Source organism: Amblyomma mixtum, chromosome 4 (assembly GCF_055824585.1).
Source record: "Amblyomma mixtum isolate Tamu chromosome 4, ASM5582458v1, whole genome shotgun sequence".
Taxonomy (NCBI): domain Eukaryota; kingdom Metazoa; phylum Arthropoda; class Arachnida; order Ixodida; family Ixodidae; genus Amblyomma; species Amblyomma mixtum.
In genome coordinates this window covers 141,047,992-141,070,626 of record NC_143015.1, presented here as the reverse complement: position 1 = coordinate 141,070,626, position 22,635 = coordinate 141,047,992, and the positions used below count along the sequence as shown (strand labels likewise).

General features: G+C 46.3%; 2 protein-coding genes across 3 annotated transcripts in view; both read right to left on the bottom strand.

Moving 5' to 3' along the window:
- The window catches only part of LOC149348482 (uncharacterized), a 133,374-nt gene extending 110,914 nt beyond the window's left edge, over positions 1-22,460 (bottom strand). For both annotated transcript variants that reach the window (XM_089588115.1, XM_089588116.1), the window contains exon 1: positions 22,292-22,460. The gene's annotated coding sequence lies outside the window, so the exon portion shown is untranslated. The remainder of the gene's footprint in view (positions 1-22,291) is intronic.
- LOC149348481 (uncharacterized) lies at positions 1,411-22,629 on the bottom strand. The gene is made up of 11 exons (XM_089541770.1): positions 22,620-22,629; positions 22,476-22,559; positions 21,163-21,276; positions 15,911-16,077; positions 10,983-11,131; positions 9,673-9,752; positions 6,895-7,017; positions 4,596-4,774; positions 3,672-3,826; positions 2,175-2,253; positions 1,411-1,590 (listed from the first exon to the last, which is right to left on the bottom strand). Exons 1-9 carry the CDS (start codon positions 22,627-22,629, stop codon positions 3,725-3,727), a joined length of 1,008 nt encoding a protein of 335 aa, XP_089397896.1. The 3' UTR covers positions 1,411-1,590; positions 2,175-2,253; positions 3,672-3,724.
- Between the last annotated feature and the right edge of the window lie 6 nt (positions 22,630-22,635).

Below are 22,635 nucleotides of genomic sequence, written 5' to 3'. Positions count from 1 at the left end.
TATAGCTGCCTCAATTTGCTTTCGTCTATAGAGGGTCTATAGACTTTCTATAGACTACGGTCTTTATGTGCTTCAATTTACTTTCGTTTATAGGCGGTCTATAGACTCTCTATAGACTACAGTCTACAACTACCTCAATTTCCTTTCCTCTATAGACTGTAAACTATAGATAGCCTACTGTCTATAGACCAGTCTATAACAATCCTAATTTTATCTAACAATGCTCGATACACCGACTTTCGACCAAGTCCAGTACAATGTGAATTTCTTTTTGCACTGCATGCTGAGGGTACCTGCATCTGGTGACCGCAACTATGTCGGGAGTCCTCCACCTCCTTCGCTATTACAGAAATTAAAAAACTATTGCGTGAGGACATTACAACACCCTCCTGTATATTGTTTTCTGGAGCCTTGACAAGCTCGTTTTCGTAATACTGTGACGTATATTGTCAATACAATTGAATATTTAATGCTAACAAGTAAGAGGAGGAAAGGCAGCCGTTCTTGAAGTAAGGGCGCCCGGAAACTGTACTACATCGAACGAATGCGCTGTCCCTTAAAGGAATCGCTCGACACAATTCCATTCCATCTTTCGATCGTTCCTGTCCAACGCGCTGAAATCAGAAACATTTCATCAACGGTTCTACATTTCTCTTTAAAACGTCCTGAAAATAAAGGGGGAAAGACGGGCGTGAGAACTCAAGGAAGCGCCCATCCCTTAGAAACACCTTAGAATAGTCTGGTCCTCTGTGCGATTAACATCTGCCATTTATACCTTTGCAGTATACCTTTGCCATTTATACCTTTGCCATTTATACCTTTATAGACTGTCTATAGACAGGTCTACTAAAAGTGTATGGCCATAAATCGATAGACTGTCTAAAGACCAGTCTAAAGGATTTGTCTATAGACAGTCTATAGATTTCACAGACTAAAGTCTATAGGCAGTCTATGGACTGTCTATAGAAATTTTTATAAGGGGGAAGTGATATGTGCCGATTGTGCTAGGCGAAGTGTAGGGGAAGCGCCCAATTGCCAACACCGCCTTGTGTTGCCTACTGCCGCCTGGTGTCCTTTGCGGTTATTCGTCCCTATTGAAGGGTAATTACATAGGCAGACGTACAGATCATTACCGCTCCAATAACTTAACAGGAACTGCTGGGCGTCAGCAACTCTGGTGGCCGGTGGTTATAATTTCTGCATGCTCGATTCGAAGTACAATGTGTCATAAGCTACACTGCTAATAAGTTTACACGTATGACAAATAAGGCTACGCTGCTGATAACTGTACACGTATGACAAATCTCACGGTTAGCTGCTAAGGCATGTGCACTATGTGGGACACCAAATTGGTACGTTCTATACTGATCAATATGTAGGAACGCAAAGAAGTATGGAGCGGACAACTGATTGATTGATAAACTTTACTGGCAGAAATTGGGATTACGGGTAGTGGGCTAAGAGGACGTTGGTGAGGGTAGTAGTGGTTGGCACTTCTTGATCCAGGAATCCATTGGCCTCAGCTGGGGCTCGGAACCTCCGTACCAGCTTGAGCTGACGCTGCGGTTCCAGGTAGGCTAGGTCGTCTCACTGCTCAAGAAAAGGGACACACAAGTGAGTAACAACACAAGCAATGAGCTTAAACATCTTACATGGTTGTACGGGAATACTAGAAACATTTTTTTTGTACGCAAAAAAGGTTACTGTGATGATGAGAAATTTGCAAATGAAGTCCCCAATTTTCGCAATCATTTCCACGGGCACAAAAAGACAGTGGGTCATTTTTGTGACGTTTTGCTGCCGACGAATGAGGCGAGACGCTGAAACTCCCCGCAAATCTCAGAACGAACGAAACCAAAACCGCTTTTCTGCCCACAACAATGGTAAAAATTTATCAACAGATGGTGGGATATTACTGTTCCCTATGATGCTCAGTCAATCTGTCACGCTCACTGGCACTGAAGCGGATGCGACGGAGCGAAAAGGTCATTTTCATACGCAGCAGAACAGAGCAGAACTCATCCCTCGCTTGCCGTTATTAGTTTTTTTTTTTGAGATTTCGGATAATGTCAACTCAAATTTCAAAGACACATTTCTAACGGAATTGACCATTTTCAACGCTGAAGGTAAAGAAGAAAGCTTTCTAAGTTCAACGAAGCAGTAATCAAACTTACCCCGGGTCCGGGACGGACAAGGCGACTATAGTGACGAGTCCCGCTTCGTAGAGGGCGCACATCCAGAACGCCGATACTACTGCGAAAAGCATCCATGTAAACCAATGAATGTTTGTCGCTATTTACGAAAATGCATCTATACTCTAGAAGAAGAAATATTTAGGAGAAATTACTTAGTTTGAAATATCGCTACAACTCTTTTGTCATCTTATTAGTAGCAATCCAGTACCCAGATCGGGAACAGGCGCCGCCACATGCGGGCACAGTAAAGGGCCGGTCAAAAGTTCTCGGGACACATGGTCTGCTTTTGAGCCACATAGTCGAGCATTTGCTACATCCCCGCAAGGAGCGCTGGTAGCCTTGATTTTGCTTGAACGACCAGTTTTGAGCTGACGCCCAGGCATGGGAAAAAAATTGCGAGGACACTTTGGCAACTAAAGAGTTGAGAGGCGAAAGCCAAGGACACTATGCCGTGACCACTTCCGGTTCGCGAGAAAATTGAATTGTTTATTCGTGTATTCATTGGACGCTGTTCTTGACAGATGTCCTCCTTGGCGTCCAAAGCACCCATAAAGTTTTGCCCGACGTATTAATCACGAAATGTTTCGGCTATGCTACGTAATGCTGTCGTTTGTTAGCACCTACCGCCGGAGCTTTTATGAACTACACACTTTGTGGCCCCCTTCGCTACCACTATGACCCGATGCGCATGCATGGTCGTGACCTCCGCGCTGGTCACGTGACCGTGAGAGCTCGATGCGACAGGAACGAATGTTCATTGCCTACGTTGCGGAATTCTCTTTACAACAATATTGCTGACAAAATTCACTTCCCCGTATGTTAAAGGGCTACTAAAGCGGTTTTAGAATTCGATGAGTTTAAGGCTGCCGAATGTGCGAAACGTGCAGGTAAAGCCTGAAAAATCGTTTTGCTCTAGCATTTGAAATGGTGGTGTAATAGCCGAATAAAGTCGTCGTTGGCATTCAGGTTTCTCTGAAGTGCACAGCGACGAGTAGAGGCCCCGATAATTACGTCACGTATGACGGCACTACGTTTCCAGCGAAGAAACGGTTATTCCATGGAAGAAAACCGACGACATCGAACGTGAAGCTCACGATGCATTGTTTGGCGCCATCTGACGACACACAGCAGCATGCAGGCGTAAGCAGCGGAGATCTGAGATATCGGCAACAATGACGTCACTATTCAATTTTCCCACGCACTCCTCCAACGTAGTGAGAAGAAGCATAGCCATTGTCGCGGTTTTAATCGATGACTATGACACCATTTTAAGTGCTAGTGCAAAAATACTTTTCATGCTTTATCTAGAAGCTTGATAGATTCGAATTCTTGAATGACCTCGAATTCTCAAAAAACCGTTTCAGCTTCCCATTAAGACAATAGCTGCATGCCAAGCATTCTTCAGTGATAACAACAGTTGGCCAAGTGAGTGACCCGACCGTCTGGACAGATTCAACCCTTCTCTTTTCTCCTCACCTCTTTGTCTTTGTTTCGCACCATCGCCATTGCGCCGAGAAATGACCGCCTTTTCAGAGTTGCACCCACGTGACGACTGCACAGCCCACCCCATCTGCACAACTCATCTGCTTCTGTACCGATGGTCCCATCAGCCGAGACTGCGCCTGCTGCTGCTGTACAAAGGCAGACATGCAGATTTCACTCATCGGCCACTGCAGCTTTACAGGTGGCGACAAAATTATAGGAACCGGAAAAGAATAAAAGCTGCATTTCTTCGCTGCCTAGAGGTGTAGCCACATATCGAGCGTTGCGGTATGCTAGTCAGTGTGTGGAGCGGTTCATTCTGCACCCGGTGAAAGAATGTGGTAAATTTTTTCTCAGGTGTGCGCCAGCTATGGACTATACTACTTTAGAACTGCATTTGATGTTGCGAGAGGGTGACTAAAGCTCCTCAAAAACCAACAATTGCTACCAACATTGAAACCAACATTGAAACATTTTACAAGAAATGACGATGATATGCAGATAATGTTGCCAGAAAAAAAACAACAATCAAATACACTGGCATCGTAAAAACTCATCAAATGAGAAGGTGATGCTCAATGTCAGGAAAATATGAGGAGGCAAGGCATTCCAGTAGATACAGTTCTGGGAAAGAAGCTATTTTTAAATGGGTCCTATTCCTTGACCTGTGGGGTGACGTTGGGGCGAGGGGTGATGCAAGGCCAATCCAGCTCTTTGTGGCTAGCTCTAGCTGAGATCGGAAACTCTGCCTCCAGGGCGCAGAGAAAAGCTATGTCCTTCTTGCGTGCATTCGGGTCATACGACGCAGGCAGCTGACAGGAACTTTCTCATCCGCATCATCATTGTGTCTCCGGTAGTCACAGTGAGAATTCGCTTCAGCACACAGCGTGAGGAACACTGAAGCGGTTTTGTCCTCACCTTAGATGCCTCCGCCTTTTGACGGGCGCAGGTTTCCTCCTGGAAATCATTTGCGCTGGCGCAAAGTGGTCCCCGCTGCCTGCAACTGATGCAGTGCCTCCTGCTGGTACCTCCTGCCGGTGCCGGAGAGGAGGCGATCCAGCCCTGCTTTGGCTTCCGAGGAGGACACACAGCCCGAGCTGGAGAAGGAAGGGAGAGAAATTGCGAAGTATGTTGCGGAGGAAGATATCTAGCCGTAGAACAGGCGCTCTAGGTGAGAGGCCTAACATGGAGAGACGAAGTGAGAACGGCATGTATAGGCTGCCGATAGCAGCGAGGGAAGGCAGCGCATTTTAGGCGCGCACCAACGAGAATGGGATGATTCCACGCCAACTGACTCTAGACTGTGCGCTCAATCATTATCGGTTTGTTTAACGGAAGTCATGGTTGATCAGCTTTCTGTGAGAAACGGAAAGGAGGGATTGAAAGAGGCGGTCAGCAGAGCAACGTCAGGAATCGCTTTTCCATTGAAATGCTTTCGATTAGTATTCACTTTGAATAGTATCCTCTACGAAACTATCAAAGTGGATACTAATAGAAAGCAGTTCATTGGGATAGAGGAAGAAAATGAGGTGCTGTGGTAAGTTTACAAAATGCATTGTGGGATGGCTTGTATAAACCTAAAGCTCAGTGAAGTTTGGCACAGTACGCCATATATGAACAGTACGCCAGATTTGAAAGCTAAAGGGCTAATACGGGTAAATGGGAAGTTTTTATTATATTAACGCGCTGACTTTGGAGGCTGCCTGCCAAAATGAAACTGCTGGAGGCAACGGCGTAGGGCATTAGATTGGGCTTCAGCACTTGGTATAGTAGACATAAGAAGCCTGCAAAAGCATGCGACGAGAACGTGAGAAGAAACACAAACGAGCGCCATCTCAACGAACCTGCCCTTTCAGTCTTCTTAGTGAAACGCGCCAATATTGGATAAATTGACCATCGATTCTAGGTGGTCAAGGTAAAATTTTGGTGGTGGCCCGGGACAAATTTTGGAAATGACCTGGGCCGAATTCGGAGATCGCGATAGTGTCGGGAAAGCTCAATTATGGCTGGACATCGAGTTTGGTTCTAATCGGGCAAGGGCAAACTTCGGGCCGTGAGTTCTAATTTGGGCTGGGGAATCAGTGCGAAAGCACCGATCTGTGCTACGAAGAAGACGACGATGTACGGGCAGTTCCACCGGACAGAGCAGATGAAAGTTGAAGACGACGACTCTCCGCAATGCATAGCGCTGTAGTGTGGTGCAGTTTAAGACGAGGCGTGTTCGGGTGTGGCGATAGCCTAGCAGTCTCGCGCTGCGTCCTGTAAAGCTTATCTGTTTGCGCTGCCGTGGATTCGGCTCCCTTTTGGTTGATAGTCTGAATAATTTTTGTTTTCTACTACCCAGGCACATTTTGTGCTTGTCTACGGCTGAAGGTCAATTTATGACAGCGGACAGGTTCCGCGGTGTTGAGCGTATTTGGTGCACCGAGAAGAGCTATCGATCTGAAATAAAGATGCATTAGGCATTGGCGGGGGTCTTCGTTTTCCTGTTTAGTTCAGCCAAAATTAGGGCGACGCGACGCACACCCGTGCCACGGAGAGCCTACTAAGAAGTGAATTTTTCGAAAATCGACTATGCTGCCAGTAACATGTGAAATTAACGCAGACAAATACAGGTGCGCGTTAACCCTGAACTCGAGTATCACAGAAACCTACTGTCGTACGGGGGTCACCTCATAAACTGACAATTTTTTTTCTCTGATTCGGGCAGCTCGTCGGCCTGCGCCGCAACGTCGGCAGAAGAGACTGGAACTTAGTAGATTCAAATAAAGTGTCCTGCAAGCGGACCTATCAGAATGAACATCGCTGAAACTGCGCGCGCTCTCTCGCTTCCGGAAATTGCAAGCACCCTCGTCTCTGGTGGCTTCCGGTGAATGGGAAGCTCCCATCGCTTTAAATAAAAAAGAGCGGTTTATTTAAGTTCTCGGAAGTATATAATCAGAAACGAAGTCTGCAGCACGACAAATGCTTTTCCTATTTTCCTCCTATATAAATTTACCCTGTTCCGCGCGAACAGCCACCGCCCTGTCTTCTGAAACTTTACTTCAAATGTGAAAAATCTGTGTAGACTAAAGAAAACAGAACCAAAGCCTATTAGTTTACGCGAATCCTTCCTAGAAGTAATTGGCGTACTTTGGGGTATGCGAAAACTGGCGCTTTCTTCGGTTGAGGCGGAAACGGGTCTAGAAACGAACAAAATTTTTGGAGTCCTCCTCACATGCAGTCTTCATCGTCACTGCTATCATCAAGTCCACGGCGGGGAAGAAGCGGCGACACCCACGTGGCGACAGCAATTGGCCCTTCATCAGTGCTGCCTCGGCACCACAGCCGCCTGCTGCTGCTTGAAGAGGTGGTTGCAAGATAAAAGCAGAACATTACTATACGTCCCCTCTGTGCACCAGCAAGCATCCCTAGTTTAAACACAGGCCCCGCCGCGATGGCTCAGTGGTTTTTACGGCGAAAGACTTTAATGGCTCATACTGTCGTTCGCTAACACAGCGTGGCACACGCGTTTAACTCAGGAACTAAAAACAATAGAATAAAATCAATGACTGCTTCAGATAGAAGAGAAAAAAGTAAGCCTAGAAGCCAAGTTTGATGACTGTAGATAAATTCGTTAATTATAGGCAAAAATGCCGAAATTGCGTCGAAATTGCGCCGACATCGATATTGCCACGGGAACGGAGTAACATCACATCCGCCGGAAGTCGTCAGGCATAGTGAAAATTATCAGAGAATGATGTCAAAAACGTCGAATTTCTGTCAAAGTAGATGGAGAAAGCTGTAATTAAGCGTAATGAACACTTGAGATTCCCGAAAGGTGTATAATTTGGGTATCGATATAGCCACGGGAACGGTGTGACATCACATCCAACGAAAGTCGTCCCGGCATAGTGTCCGCGGCTTTCGCCTCTCAACACTTTAGTTGCCAAAGTGTCCTCACATTGCAATTTTTTGCGGTCTTCTGCTGGCCCGAGAAAGACGCGGGTCCGATCCCGGCCGCGGCGGACGAACTTCAATGGAGGCGAAATTCTAGAGGCTCGAGTACTGTGCGATGTCAGTGCACATTAAAGAGCCCTGGGTGACCGAAATTTCCGGAGCCCTTCACTACGGCGTCCCTCATAGCCTGAGTCGCTTTGAGACGTTAAAACCCCATAAACAAAACCTGGTTTAAACATGCCCGAATAAGTTTTTACAACACGATCAAGCCTCTGATAAACTTTTCTTGCAGCCTAGAAGCGCACCTTAGCAATCGGAGTGGCGGTGAGCGAGTGAGTCGCCAAGGGAAAAATATAGAGGATACCGTTCTGTTCCATGGTTGCATGTCTAGACAGAAAGAAAAAAATAAGGATTTCATTTTGTTGCTTTGAGAACTCAGTTTTAGGCAGCTGTGCAAAGATACAACCAGAAAACGTTCAGTTAAGTGCATTAGCTGTCTGCTTAGTTTATGGAGGTTTAACGTCCCAAAGCGACTCAGGCTGTAAGGGTCGTCGTAGTGAAGTGCTCCAGAATTTTCGACCACCTGCGGTTCTTTAAACGTGCACTGACATGACACTGACATCGAAGAATCGCTTCCACCAAAATTCGACCGCCACGGCCGATAACGAACCCGCGTCTTTCATTTCAGCCGCCCAGCGTCGTTGAGCCATCACGGCGGCTACACTAATTGTCATGTAGCTAGAAATGCTTGTAGAGGCAACAGGAGCCGGGGATCATGCAAGACAGAGAAGAGAACATGTTCGAACGAGGAGGAAGCAAAACTTCGCAGAGTATAAAGACAACGGCTTCTTGAGGGGAACACTACCCTACAGAGAAATTTTCAACCGCTTGCTCGAGTGCATAGAAACTCGCGAGGCTATAATTGCAGCGACCATCTCTGCCAAACTGGCAATTATTATATTAGTTCATATTGTGCCAGCTACATGCACTATTTGCAGGGCGTATTAACTGTCTTGATATCTTTGTTGCGCGCTCGCAGCCTTGTTGCAGCTAATCGTGAGGCTTACCTGGCTTTTGTTAAAATGGATAAAATATTTCTAAATAACGGTACTAGTCCATTTTTGTATTTAGGACCTGTGGGTAGACTTAGAGAATAAATGTAAGTTATGCTGTTTTATTGAAAGTAAGTAATCAGAACTCCGGGTCAAACGACCTCCGGGTCAAACCAGACTTGCACACAATGGCGACCAAGCGCTTTCGATAATCTTCCACGTGATCATGTTGAAGACGTGAGATTGAAAGCGGGCATTATCGTGGAGAATTGAGGGAAAATCCTGGAACATCCTTTTCAGTGTGCTACACGTTTTCTGGACTGGGCCTCTCCATTGCAGTGAGCAATAGCTGCCTTCGGTAATGAGCAACGAACGTCTTTCTTTCTAGGTTCTCAAGGAACAACACGCAATACGACTATTTTAAAATATTCTGCGTCGCTGCTTGACTGTGCAGTGCGCGGATATCGTTGCCATGAATTGATCCACATTAGGAACATCTTGCAAAGATTCCATCTTCTGCTGCTCTTAATGTTTCTCTGCGCCACACGGTTCTTTTAAAGTATCAGCTGCAGTCTAGAGCTAACGCCGTGAAAAACTCTCTACTTCGTTCTGTGCCAAGCTGTTTTGATTAGCGAGAAGCCTGGTATCTTGAAGTAGTAATTCTTACTACTAACTCTTGCCCAGTTCCTCAGGCGAGATAGAGCTAGGCAGATACGAAAGCCGTTCGACCGTTCTGGAAGCTTGAAAATGCGTTGTTTAATAGGATCACCTCCTAACATGGCTATCAAACCCAGACACCTAGCAGAGGTCGATGAATATAGGGTTTAACCCTCATTTCACTGTCCAGAATTAAAGGCACCAAGGTGAACCATGCAGTAAACCCCCTCTGCATTTCATGGCCAGATTACTCGGCTATAATTGAAACTCCTCCCCTTTTTATCTCCCTTGTTGCTTTTAGGGCACCTAAAGTTAGTCTCCCAGCATAGCGACGTCCGCACACTTACGCCCTTTGTATCCGGCGGTGCGTATTTGGCAGACAAGGCGACTTGAGAATGCCTGCACATCCAAAACGCCGATGCGCGCCCTGCGAAGAAGAACACGCATGCACACCAGTGTTTACGACCATGCGTCTGGATTTGAAACGAGGAGTTATTTAGGGCAACTTGTTCCCAACAACACATCCATACCAGTTTTTTTTTTGTACCAAGCCAGTAACCAGAATGGGAACAGACAATTTCAAACATCTGCATGTGTGCACTCGAACAGAAATGGTGATACCAGGCGTGCTGCAATAGATATATAGGGCCTAATTTCGAGTGTACCCTTAAGTGCTAAAGAATTTAAACTGAAACACTGAGCTGCGGATGCAAACAAACGGCACTCTTTCGCCAAGGTCGCGTTAAATGAACTTTTGGCACCGGGTCTTACGCACACAAAGGTACGCACTTCAAGCGCATTATTATTATTTCTTATTTCTTTATTATTTCTTTATTATTTCACCAAGAAGGTGTGTTATTCCCTTCTACGTTTCCGCATCTTTCGTGTTAAAGAAGTGGTACTCAGAAAATACTTGACTACCTACCGAATTTGCTTTGAGCATCAACTACAGGGTTTTAAACACGCAATTTTCGCTCTTTATGTGGAGCATTTCCACAGTGATGGACACTCCCTCTCCACGCACTCCACGCACCTGTTCTTCTGAAGCAGGTGCTGTGCGTTACCCTCACGTATTTCCTTCCTTTGACCTAATCATGTCATTTCAAATGCCTCGAACCACATGTCAATTGAGAAATTTCAACTTCGTACATCCAAGATGTCGTCGACCATCAATGGCTTATCATATTTTGCACTCTAAAGTTCGCGAGTCAATTTAATTGTTTTTTCGTATTTTTATTGGACGCTTTTCATGACAGATGTCCTCCTTGGCGTCCAAACCACCCACAAAGCTTTTCCCGACGTATAAATCACGAAGTGTTTACGCTATGCTACGCAGTGCTGTCGTTAGCACCTACGGCCGGAAGTAAAAGTTTACGACCTACAAAATTTGTGGCCACCTTCGCTACCACTACGATACCAATGCACATGCACGGTCGTGTCCTCCGCGCTGGTCACGTGACCGTGAGAGCTCGATGTGACAGGAACGGATGTTCATTGCCTACGTTGCAGAATTCTCTTCAGAACAATATTGCTGACAAAATTTGTTTCTCGGTATGTTAGGACAATAGCAGCAGGCCAAGCATTCGCCAATGAAGACGACAGTTGGCCAAGTGACCCGACAGTCTAGTTAGGGTCAACCCTTCCTTTCTATCCTCACCTCTTTGTCTTTGTTTCGCACCATCGCCATTGCGCCGAGATCTCTTCTTCCGGCTGCACCCACGTGACGACTGCACAGCCCACCCCGTCTGCACAAGTCGTCTGCTTCTGCACCGAGGGTCCAATCAGCAGAGACTCCACCTGCTGCTGCTGTACAAAGGCAGGCATGCAAATTTCACTCATCGGCCACTGCAGCTTTAGAGGTGACGATAAAAATTCTAGGAACAGGAAAAAAATAAAAGCTGAATTTTTTCGCTGCCTAGGAGTCGCCACATATCGAGCGTTGCGGTGTGATGGTCAGTGTGTTGTGCAGTGCATTTTGCACCCGGTGAGAGCATGTGCGAAATTTGTTCTCAGGTGCGCGCCAGCTATGGACTATACTACTGTAGGACGGCATTTGATGTTACGAGAGGGTGAGTGAAGCTCCTCAAAACCAACAAATGCTGCGCTTGCAACAGATACGCTGCTCTCACACGCTCGCCACCTAACCACTCAATACAGTGCGTCGTTAAAGAAGAGATGGAGTACAGTCTAGCCCGTTTATAACGAAGCCACTTATAGCGAAATAGCGGTTATAACGAAGGGATTTCAATTTCCCATTCCCATTTTTGCATTTTCAATACATTTTGGGCCCGGTTTTAACGAAGTAATAAGAGCGCGTCAGCGGATATAACTGAGAGATTTAATACCAACCGAAAAATAATCTGCCAATCAACACATTTTTGCGTCCTTGAGGCGATTTTTTCCGCGAAAATAAGAGCAAAATTCGGCTGACGGCGTCCTTTCGTGGCGTCGTCTGCTCTCCTCCGGAGCGAAAGGTTGCTTCACTGCATCGCATGGCACGGCAGTCTCGTGTTGCGCCGTCCTTGAACGGCGTCACGGCGTCACGGCGTAGAGCGGTAGAGCACGCCGCACAGGAGAAAAATGTAAAAAAGAACAGAGACGATTTTTTTTTTTTCGATGACGTCGCAGAGAGCGGCCGTCTTGGCCAATCGCGGTTCTCTATTTCTCCCAGGCAGTGCCACGGCTGGACTGCAGTCTGCAGGAGGTGTGGCAGCGCGCGCTTTGTTTTATGTCGGTGCCGCGGTGCGCAAGCCAGGGAGAAAGCGCGGCAGCATTGTGCATGTTGGAAGCGTGGCTCATTTTTATCGTTATCGCGGATCGTTGTATGCTGTTTATAAGGACAGAGTTATTCGACTTGATCTAGCTGGTGAACGGACAACTGAGCGCAGTGTCGCACTGTTCCAGGTTGGGAGCACGGCGAACGCTACTGAGATCGCGCGTGACGCCATTGTCACTTGTTTTCTGCCCGCATTGACGCCCGCATTGACGCCATCACGGTTTCCTGTCTTGTCCCGCTTCTTTTTATATTTCGTGACCGCTTCGCCTCAGCGAAGTCCGCACTCGCGAAACGTGTTCAGGGGACGCTGTACGACTTCTTTCAGCGGCAATAAATCGGCATGCCGATGTTTGCAGTTTTTTCCGTAGTCCGCATATAACGAAATAGCGGATATAGCGAAGTGATTTCCGATTCCCGCCGACTTCGTTATAACCGGGCTAGACTGTATACCCAGTTCCCATTCAGGTATGAGAACCAAAACCAATTACCACCTGCGGTTTCCTGTGTAAACAGTGACACATCAACCGGTTACGGTGTCTGGATATGTGTTGACCATCACACCGTATGCAACGCCACCATTTTTCTGCAAGAAGCGGACGTGACGGTCTCTACGCTCAGTCACCCGGAGCTCCCCGCTATACAGCGTCTTTCGTAGCTCGGGCAACTTGGCGACGGTAAACCCACCCTGCAAACCCCAAACGACCACCAACCTGTGTAAAACCACGGCTCGATCGCACTCCACCTTCGTCCCGCTCTCCCTACGTAAGGCTTCTTCCCGACAGAAGCTTCGTCCCTTCCTGCCGACATGCACTTTTCAGCCGCCACATTCACCGCGGCCAACTCTGCCAAGTACGTACAAACAGCTCTAAAACACAGGACCAGAAAGCGGAGGAGACAAACACAGTCTCCCCTTTCTGGCCCTAAGCAAACAAGGGAAGGCGAATGAGGGGCTCGTTATAAATATGAAAGAAGCCAACAGCCACAGAAACCAAGGGGCACAGGGTTTTTTTTTTAAATTAATGTATTTAGTTTGTGATGTTGATCAATTTAGAGTATTACTGAATAGAATATGTTATCGCTGAAAGCTAATTGAAGAAAAGCAGAAGAAAAAACAACCACATACCGCCGGTGGGATCCGAACCCACGACCTCCGAATTACGCGTCCGGTGCTCTACCTATGAGCTACGGCGACGGCTGTCAAATCTTCTGCTTTCGGGGGTATTTATGTTTACAAGTAACCTAACCTTGAGAGGTTTCATCAGCGCCACCCACGTTCATAAGCGGCGGACGTAGAACGTCCTGAGTTACCGCAGGTGTGACGTAGAACGTCATCGAACGGAGAGGGTGGAAGCTGCGTGAGAACCCTCTTTTGCTTCCTATGGCGTCAAGGCTGCCAGAACCGAGACCCTCGCTAAGCAATGCCTGTCCTGTTGTTTAGCGCTGTTTGTATGTACTTGTCGCCATGGAACACCAACTCGCCCAATCTGCCGTTCTGCCAACTCTTCCACTGGTTTTTTTCCTTGCGTCGTCTCTCCGTAGTTGATCATGTAACCTTGAGATAGTAACAAGAACTTCATTTCACCGTCGTGAATTTCCGTTTCTGCTCCCGTTCACCCTTCGTCATCGGATTCCGATCTGGAGAAGGTAATCTATTTCAGCTTTTTGAATACTATGTACACGGACGCTGCCGTGTGCCATGTACAGGGATACCATGTACAGGGGCCACAAGGTGGCTTTTCATCCGCGCGGGGGGCATTCAGAAAACCGCCGAAGGTGAGAATCCCTGGAGGGCGATGCGGAACCTCATTCAGAGCCCAGAGGACTCTGCACTCTAGTGCTTCTCATTTTGATTGATTTATTTATACTGTTAACCTCTGTATGAGGGTCATTACAGGGAGGGAAACATATACAGATACAAGTGCAATTCTCTTCGCTAAGAAACACTCAAATACACAGAATTACAGATTTGCACAGCAATTTTCCAGGAACGCGTTCACACCTATCACAAATTTGTCTACATCTGTTTGGTCCACAACGTCACTTGGTAGTTGATTCCAAATTTCTACAGCATCGGGAAAAAAGGAGTAGCGATAGACATCAGTACGTGCAATAATAGGTTGTAATACCTTACTGTGATTTTTCCGTGGACATCGCTTCAGGGGAGGTGTAACATTGTGTTGTTCATTAACTTTGACTTCATCATTCATTATCAGAAAAACAAACTTAATTTCTGCTTTGTTCTTCTTATTTCTAGTGATTCTAACTGACACTGTTTTAGCATTGCTGCGACTGAATCAGTGCGGCGGTATTTAGAGCATATAAAACGTGCTGACATCCTTTGCAATCTTTCCAGTTCTCGTTTTAAACCCTTTTGATGAGGACTCCAAACTGCACTTGCGTACTCTATGATTGGCCGCACGAACGTCTTGTACGCTATCAATTTAATATCTTTAGTCGCATTCGGAAACTTCCTCCTCAGGGAACAGAGCTTCTGGTAGGCTTTTAAATAGACATTTTCAATATGGGTGCGCCAGTCAAGATTATTTGTCGGTGTCACTCTTAAGTATTTGAGACACTTTACTTTATCTAAGGAATTATCACCGATATTGTATCGAAACATCATAACATTCTGGTTGCTTGTTACTTGCATGTAATTAGATTTTTGGTAGTTTATTTCCATACCCCATTTCAGGCACCACGAGTTTAACGACTGAAGACACCTATTTATTTATGTTCATATGATCTGCCGGGGAAGCCACAGGAGAGTAAATTAAACAATCATCGACAAAAAGTTTCATTCTGACAGGTGATTCGACGATAGCAGAAATATCACTTATATACACTAAAAACAAAAAGGGACCTAGAACGGAGCCCTGTGGCACCCCCGACAGAACTTCACGCCTATCTCATACTGCACTTTCTATTTCGACGACTTGACAACGGTTACTTAGATAGGCCTGAATCCATAGTACTGAATTCATAGTACTATTTTATTCCTGGCGCAGATGGGGCTATTACGTTGCAAGCATCGGTCACTTGACCTTACGGGGTCAAGTCATAGCGAGCAGCACACAGCTATCCCAGTGTGGTGCACGCTATTCGATCATGTGAATACCAGACCCTTCTGGTTAGTTCAACTACGAGCGTCCAAGCTAGCCGGACTGCTGAGAACAGGTCAGAACAGGAGAAAAAAGATTCGCGGGCGCAACCGACGCCGGGATGAGGCAACAGCGGGCTAAAGTTTCTGCCGCAATTATGCATCACCGGGCGTCATCGTAAATGTTACCCACATTTCGTTCTTTTTATTTCAAATATACTGAGAAAACGTATGGCCCTAACCGGCAGGGCACATTAAAACATTTTACAAGAAATGGCGGCAATATGGAGATAATGTTGCCAGAGAGAAACAAAAACAACAATCAAGTACACGGGCATCGTAAAAACTCATGAAATGAGAAGGTGATGCTCAATGTCAGGTAAATATGAGGAGGCAAGGCATTCAATTCGATACAGTTCTGGGAAAGAAGGTATTTTTAAATGGGCCCTTTTCCTCGACCAGCGGGGTGAGGTTGGGGCGAGGGGTTATGCAAGGCCAACCCAGCTCTTGGTGGCTACCTCTTGCTGAGATTAGAGATGCTGTCGGCAGGGCGCAGAGAGAAGCTATTTCCTTGTTGCGTGGATTCTGGTCATTCGACGCAGGCAGCTGACGGGAACTTTCTCATCCGCACCATCATTGTGTCTCGGGTAGTCACAGTGAGAGTTCGCTACAGCACACAGCGCGAGGAACACTGAAGCGGTTTTGTCCTCACCTTAGATGCCTCCGCCTTTTGACAGGCGCAGGTTTCCTCCTGGCTTACGCGAAGTGGTCCCTGCTGCCTGCAACTGATGCACTGCCTCGCGCTGGCACCTCCCGCCGGTGCCGGAGAGGAAGCGATCCAGCCCAGCTTTGGCTTCCAAGGAGGACACAGAGCCCCGGCTGGAGAAGAAAAGGAGCAACGTTAAGAAGTATGTTGGGGAGGAAGATGTGTAGCGGTAGAACAGGCGCTCTAGATGGGAGGCCTAACCTGGAGGGAGGAAATCAGTACGGCATCTATAAGCTGCCGATAGCCGCGAGGGATGGCAGCGCATGTTAGGCGCACAAATTAGAATGGGATCATTCCACGCCAACTGACACAGACTGTGTGCTCGATCATCATCGATTTGTTTAACCTCATGATCGATTTGTTTAACGGAAATCATGGTTTATCACTAGAACCCGGAACTTCAGGCATTTGCCTAAGCATGCCTATAAATGCCTAAACGGGGGATTTTTGCACTTGGCTGCCTTTTCGTCGTTTTTGAGGAAATAATGACTATTCAACCACAATTGTTGCCCATAAATGCCTAAATCCGGCATTTCGGTGTTCGGTGCCGTTTTTCAATTTTGAGACATCTATGTATGGTGGAATGCGCGCGCCGATTCACGCACAATAGGCGCGGGTCTCGCCAAACGTTTTTCTCGAAGTGTAACTGTCGCAACCGAAGAGGTTATATAACCTTCTCGAGTGTAACCCGCTACACGCACCGGTGCCGTCCAGCCGGGGACCATCGCCTCAACGCGCTCCGGAGCCTACCCCTCCGCAGAGCGTGGCCACTTCTTTGCCTGCCGCTTCCAGAACGCGCGGTTTGAGCGGGCTCACAATCTTTGCTTTGTCAGCGCTTTCTATTTCATTTCGTATTGACATGACGAAAGAAAAGATATCGTGAGGCGCTCGTTGCAGGCAGTGAGTTTCACAGTTTGGAGATGTTTCTTTTAACTGACTGAACTGTGCTTTTCTGCAGAGCGCGCGAAACTTCAGTATCAAGTGAGAAGCGATGCCATATAACGCAACACGTCGCTACCAACAAGCATATTGCAAACCTGAAGCGAACGAAATAGGGGGCCATCGCAGCTCCTACTGACACAGGCTTTCGGCGGTAGTGCGACAGCAAAGGAATCGTCATTTGCCATAGAGTTGTGTCAAGCATTTTTGGCGGCAGATATCCTATTGTGCAAACTAACCCACGGTGATCTTCGGAGCTTTCTGGGAAAGTACACCAAGCAGAATGTTCCAGATGAATCAGCGCTTCGTAACCGATGCGTAATAGAGTGCAACGAGGATACTGTCTCCAAAATCGGAGATGAGATTGGGGACAACTACATTTGGGTAACACTTGTTGTTGGGCTAGTTGGTAATACATACTTCTGAAGGAACCAGCGCACAAAACACAACGGACAAGAAAAAGGCGGAACACGACGGACAGGAGCGCTGAACTTACAACTTTATTTCGGAAGTACAAATGCAACGTATATATATATATAGCCATGTCAGGGGGGCGTGCCACACAAGGAAAGAAGGAACAAGTGGAATCTACAAGGTCATGAAGAGACAAGCGACACAAGCAAGCCCAAAGATCTTAAATAATATAACAAGTGAAGGTGAGAAGTTTCAATGGAGGCAAGAAAAACAACAGGGAAAAAAAAACAAGGAAAAAAAAACAAACGCCAGACCTCGTGAAGATGAAGATTGATACTGATAATAAAAACAGATAAAAACAAAAAGGTAAAAACCAATAAAAGCGATAAAAGCAATAAAGTTAACAGGGCAATGGAAATGAAAAAGAAAATGCCAACAAGTAACACGGCAAAAATACTAACAGCTAAAATTAAGAAAACACCGCGGAAAAACTAACAGCTAAAAGGTAAAACCCACAGAAACATAAAGTTAAGTCTTGTGTATCAAATAGCGGAATAAAGTCCGCGGGAAAAAGACGGATGCATAAGGTGGGAAGTTAAAATGCTAGTGCCTCGAATTTTTTGCCAGATAGGCGAGTTCTTTCTCAGATAGCGACACTGAAGGCTGGCTAATGCACTGTCCTTTTAACGCAGCTATTGTGATTGCCTCACCTATTTCACGGGGCCTCGTGTTTCTGATTGTGGCCATTACCCGAGTTTTTTCAAAGTGTGGCACACATCCTGTTTCTACATCTTTGCAGTCCCGACAATGGATACCAATGTGACGGCACTTTTGGGCATTTGCGTTGTAATCGTGTTCTTTTAGTCTTTCATTTAAACAACGCCCTGTCTGTCCAATATACTGCTTTCCACAGGACAGAGGGATGGAATAAACAACTGAATCGGTACATTGCACAAAATTCTTCTGGTGCCTGACATTGGTGCCTGAAAGAGAGTATATGCAATGTAAAGTTAACAGGGCAATGGAAATGAAAAAGATAAAATGCCAACAAGTAACACGGCAAAAATACTAACAGCTAAAATTAAGAAAACACCGCGGAAAAACTAACAGCTAAAAGGTAAAACCCACAGAAACATAAAGTTAAGTCTTGTGTATCAAATAGCGGAATAAAGTCCGCGGGAAAAAGACGGATGCATAAGGTGGGAAGTTAAAATGCTAGTGCCTCGAATTTTTTGCCAGATAGGCGAGTTCTTTCTCAGATAGCGACACTGAAGGCTGGCTAATGCACTGTCCTTTTAACGCAGCTATTGTGATTGCCTCACCTATTTCACGGGGCCTCGTGTTTCTGATTGTGGCCATTACCCGAGTTTTTTCAAAGTGTGGCACACATCCTGTTTCTACATCTTTGCAGTCCCGACAATGGATACCAATGTGACGGCACTTTTGGGCATTTGCGTTGTAATCGTGTTCTTTTAGTCTTTCATTTAAACAACGCCCTGTCTGTCCAATATACTGCTTTCCACAGGACAGAAGGATGGAATAAACAACTGAATCGGTACATTGCACAAAATTCTTCTGGTGCCTGACATTGGTGCCTGAAAGAGAGTATATGCAATGTCAGGCACCAGAAGAATTTTGTGCAATGTACCGATTCAGTTGTTTATTCCATCCCTCTGTCCTGTGGAAAGCAGTATATTGGACAGACAGGGCGTTGTTTAAATGAAAGACTAAAAGAACACGATTACAACGCAAATGCCCAAAAGTGCCGTCCCATTGGTATCCATTGTCGGGACTGCAAAGATGTAGAAACAGGATGTGTGCCACACTTTGAAAAAACTCGGGTAATGGCCACAATCAGAAACACGAGGCCCCGTGAAATAGTTAGGCAATCACAATAGCTGCGTTAAAAGAACAGTGCATTAGCCAGCCTTCAGTGTCGCTATCTGAGAAAGAACTCGCCTATCTGGCAAAAAATTCGAGGCACTAGCATTTTAACTTCCCACCTTATGCATCCGTCTTTTTCCCGCGAACTTTATTCCGCTATTTGATACACAAGACTTAACTTTATGTTTCTGTGGGTTTTACCTTTTAGCTGTTAGTTTTTCCGCGGTGTTTTCTTAATTTTAGCTGTTAGTATTTTTGCCGTGTTACTTGTTGGCATTTTATCTTTTTCATTTCCATTGCCCTGTTAACTTTATTGCTTTTATCGCTTTTATTGGTTTTTACCTTTTTGTTTTTATCTGTTTTTATTATCAGTATCAATTTTCATCTTCACGAGGTCTGGTGTTTTTTTTCCTTGTTTTTTTTCCCCTGTTGTTTTTCTTGCCTGCATTGAAACTTCTCACCTTCACTTGTTATATTATTTAAGATCTTTGGGTTTGCTTGTGTCGCTTGTCTCTTCATGACCTTGTAGATTCCACTTGTTCCTTCTTTCCTTGTGTGGCACGCCCCCCTGACATGGCTATATATATACGTTGCATTTGTACTTCCGAAATAAAGTTGTAAGTTCAGCGCTCCTGTCCGTCGTGTTCCGCCTTTTTCTTGTCCGTTGTGTTTTGTGCGCTGGTTCCTTCAGAAGTACATTTGGGTGTCAGTCGACGAAACCACAGAGGCTAGCGGACGGTATGTGGCCAACTCCATCATCGTAACATTGACCCAGCCCAGAGAAAGCTGGAGGAGATGTTCTCAACGCAGATGTTCTTCAAAAGGTGAGCCATTCGACGATAGCGTGTTTTTTCAATTCATGTCTGGAGCTCCTATGGCCAGGAAATATTCAGTATGAGAAGGTACTCTTGTTCGTCACGGATGGGGCATCCTACACGTGCAAGGAAGGAAAAGGGACTGACGCTTTTATACAACAATATGGTGCACCTGACCTGCGTTGTTCATGTAATGCATCTTGTCGCCGAATCTGTACGGCTCTTTTTTCTCCAAGTGGACGCGTTAGTATCTAGCCCGCAACAGGTGTTTCTTCGACCTCCGTCATGAATTGCTGTTTTCAGAGCCATAGCAGCTGACATTCCTCTGCTGCCAAAGCCTGTTCTGACTCGATGGGGAACATAGATAAACGGTGAAGTATATTACGCACGGCACTTTGAAATGGTCAAATCTGTTTTTGAGGAAATCAAGGATTACGCTGCGTGTGTGATCAAAGCAAGAGCTATGTTCGAAGAGGCGAGTTTGGAAACAGACTTGACGGAAAGGATGACAAAGTTGGAAAAGGCTGGACTCTCAATAGATGAGTCATTGAAGGCAGTCGAAGAAGTACAAGCAGCACTTCGATGACTGGAAGGAAAGGGCGCTACTGCTTCTACGAAGGTGCAAAAATTGGTGCAAAAAACAAGGTGCAGAAAACAACATGCCAAACGTAATAATCCCATCTCACCACAGAGTTGTTTCGCGCCGATTCTAGAACTTTAACTTCCGTTGTTGGAACGATTAAGCTGAACATCGGAGGCGGATATTTAGAATAAGGGAAGCTCAGTGACACCTGCCGAAAGAAAAAGCTTGTTAAGTTTTGACCGCCTCAATATTTCACTCGGAACCATGCATGCCCATTCGATTTAGTAAAATGTAATACTGAGTAGCCTAGTACTCGCACACTCCCATTTGACGATTTGCTTAAACCTGATGCGGTTGTACCGCATCGGATTGTAAGTTAGAACCAGATTCCGGATATCGTTGAAATTTGGATCAGCGCAAAAGACGTACTCAGAGAAAGGAAACGACACACACGGATATGTCTAGGCTTGTCCTCAGTTCTTTAGTTGTGGCATTCAGTCCATGGACGACGGAGTCATTTTCCAATCCGCTACGTGGGCTGAGCCACGGGCAGTGGTCCTCACCTTGGGCTCTGAGTTCATCCGCAGAGCTGGGGCAGTAGGGGGCTGCTGGTCGAAAACCGGGCGTCGGTGGCACCCACGTGGCGATAGCGCTCCAGACACAGGCTGGGGCTCGAACTGCGAATCAGGGTTACATAGGACGTTAGGGGCCCAGCTTCAGCGCATTTATCCGTTATTCAAAAAAAAAACGGCGGTATGGTACCGCATGGTACGGTATGGCATGGTATTGTAATGGAGGTTTGACATATGGTATGGTACGGTACAGTATGGGAGGTTTGACGTCCCGGAGCGACTAAGGCTATAAGCGACTCCAGGGTGGAGTGTTCAAAATAAATTTGAACGACCTGAGATGTGTAATGGAGAGTGACATCAAACAGCACATGGGCGCTTTTGCCCTCGTCAAAACTCTGCCGCCGAGGCCGGACTGAACCCGAGTCCTGCGGCTCTGAAGTGGAGCGCCCTAGCAACCGAGTGCTATCAAAATCATTATCTATTACAGCATGTACATAATATCAAAGAAGCATATATCTATCGTATAGTATATATACAAGCTGACTACATATATGTTAAGCCCCAGATACAACAAATTGACATTCCGGTCACTAATACAGAGGAAACACGAGAAAAAATCTATAATCATCACAAGGAAATAGGAATGCTTCAGAGGCAATACAAAGCAGCAGGTTGGGATATTTGCATGAACGATAACATAACGCGCTTAATCATGCGGGTAAAAAAAGCGGGAACTGCCGCATGGTTGAGAAATGTAGTGCATATTGGTTTATAGCATTCGTCAGTATGATCAATGTGAATAAAATATTCTGGGGTCACCTGAATAATTATTGTGCGTGAATGCAAAAGCATTTGTACACTTGTCGCTAAGAGTGTCGCTCAGTCGATGGGCGACTTGGGGGGTGAACATTGTTTCGCTGCACGCTTCGCCGCGCTGTAACTTCGTCAGCAGTGACCTTGCCGCCTCCGTTCGCGCTTTGCTGTCAACTGATGATGTAAACGCGAGCGATTCAATTTGGGATGATAGGACTGCATAAGCCGCGCTCACATGAATACAACAGTGGGCAACGTATTTCTATAGTGCAACTCGCACAGACGATACGCCACTGCGTACATGTACCACATGAGGTCTGTCAGGACGGTGACCCGTCGTCCAGTGTACACGAGGGAGGGGTACAGCCGCCCCCATCTTGAGCGCAGTCTGCTTTTGTTATCCACCTGAGAGGGTACTGTACAGCCACTGTGGGGAGGAGTAGGAGGGGCGCCTTCAAATCTGTTTCCGTACATCACGAAAGTCGACTTGCCTTCGTAGATCGAGCCCTGTTTTGAGAAGGCCGGTAGCTCCAGGAGGGGTGATGAAGATGTTCGAAGTTGACGTTCCTGCTTTCCTGCTCACTTCCCACAGCTTTCTCCTGACAGCTGGGTTTTCGCAGATCGAGCCAAGAAACGCTCTCGCATTGCAAG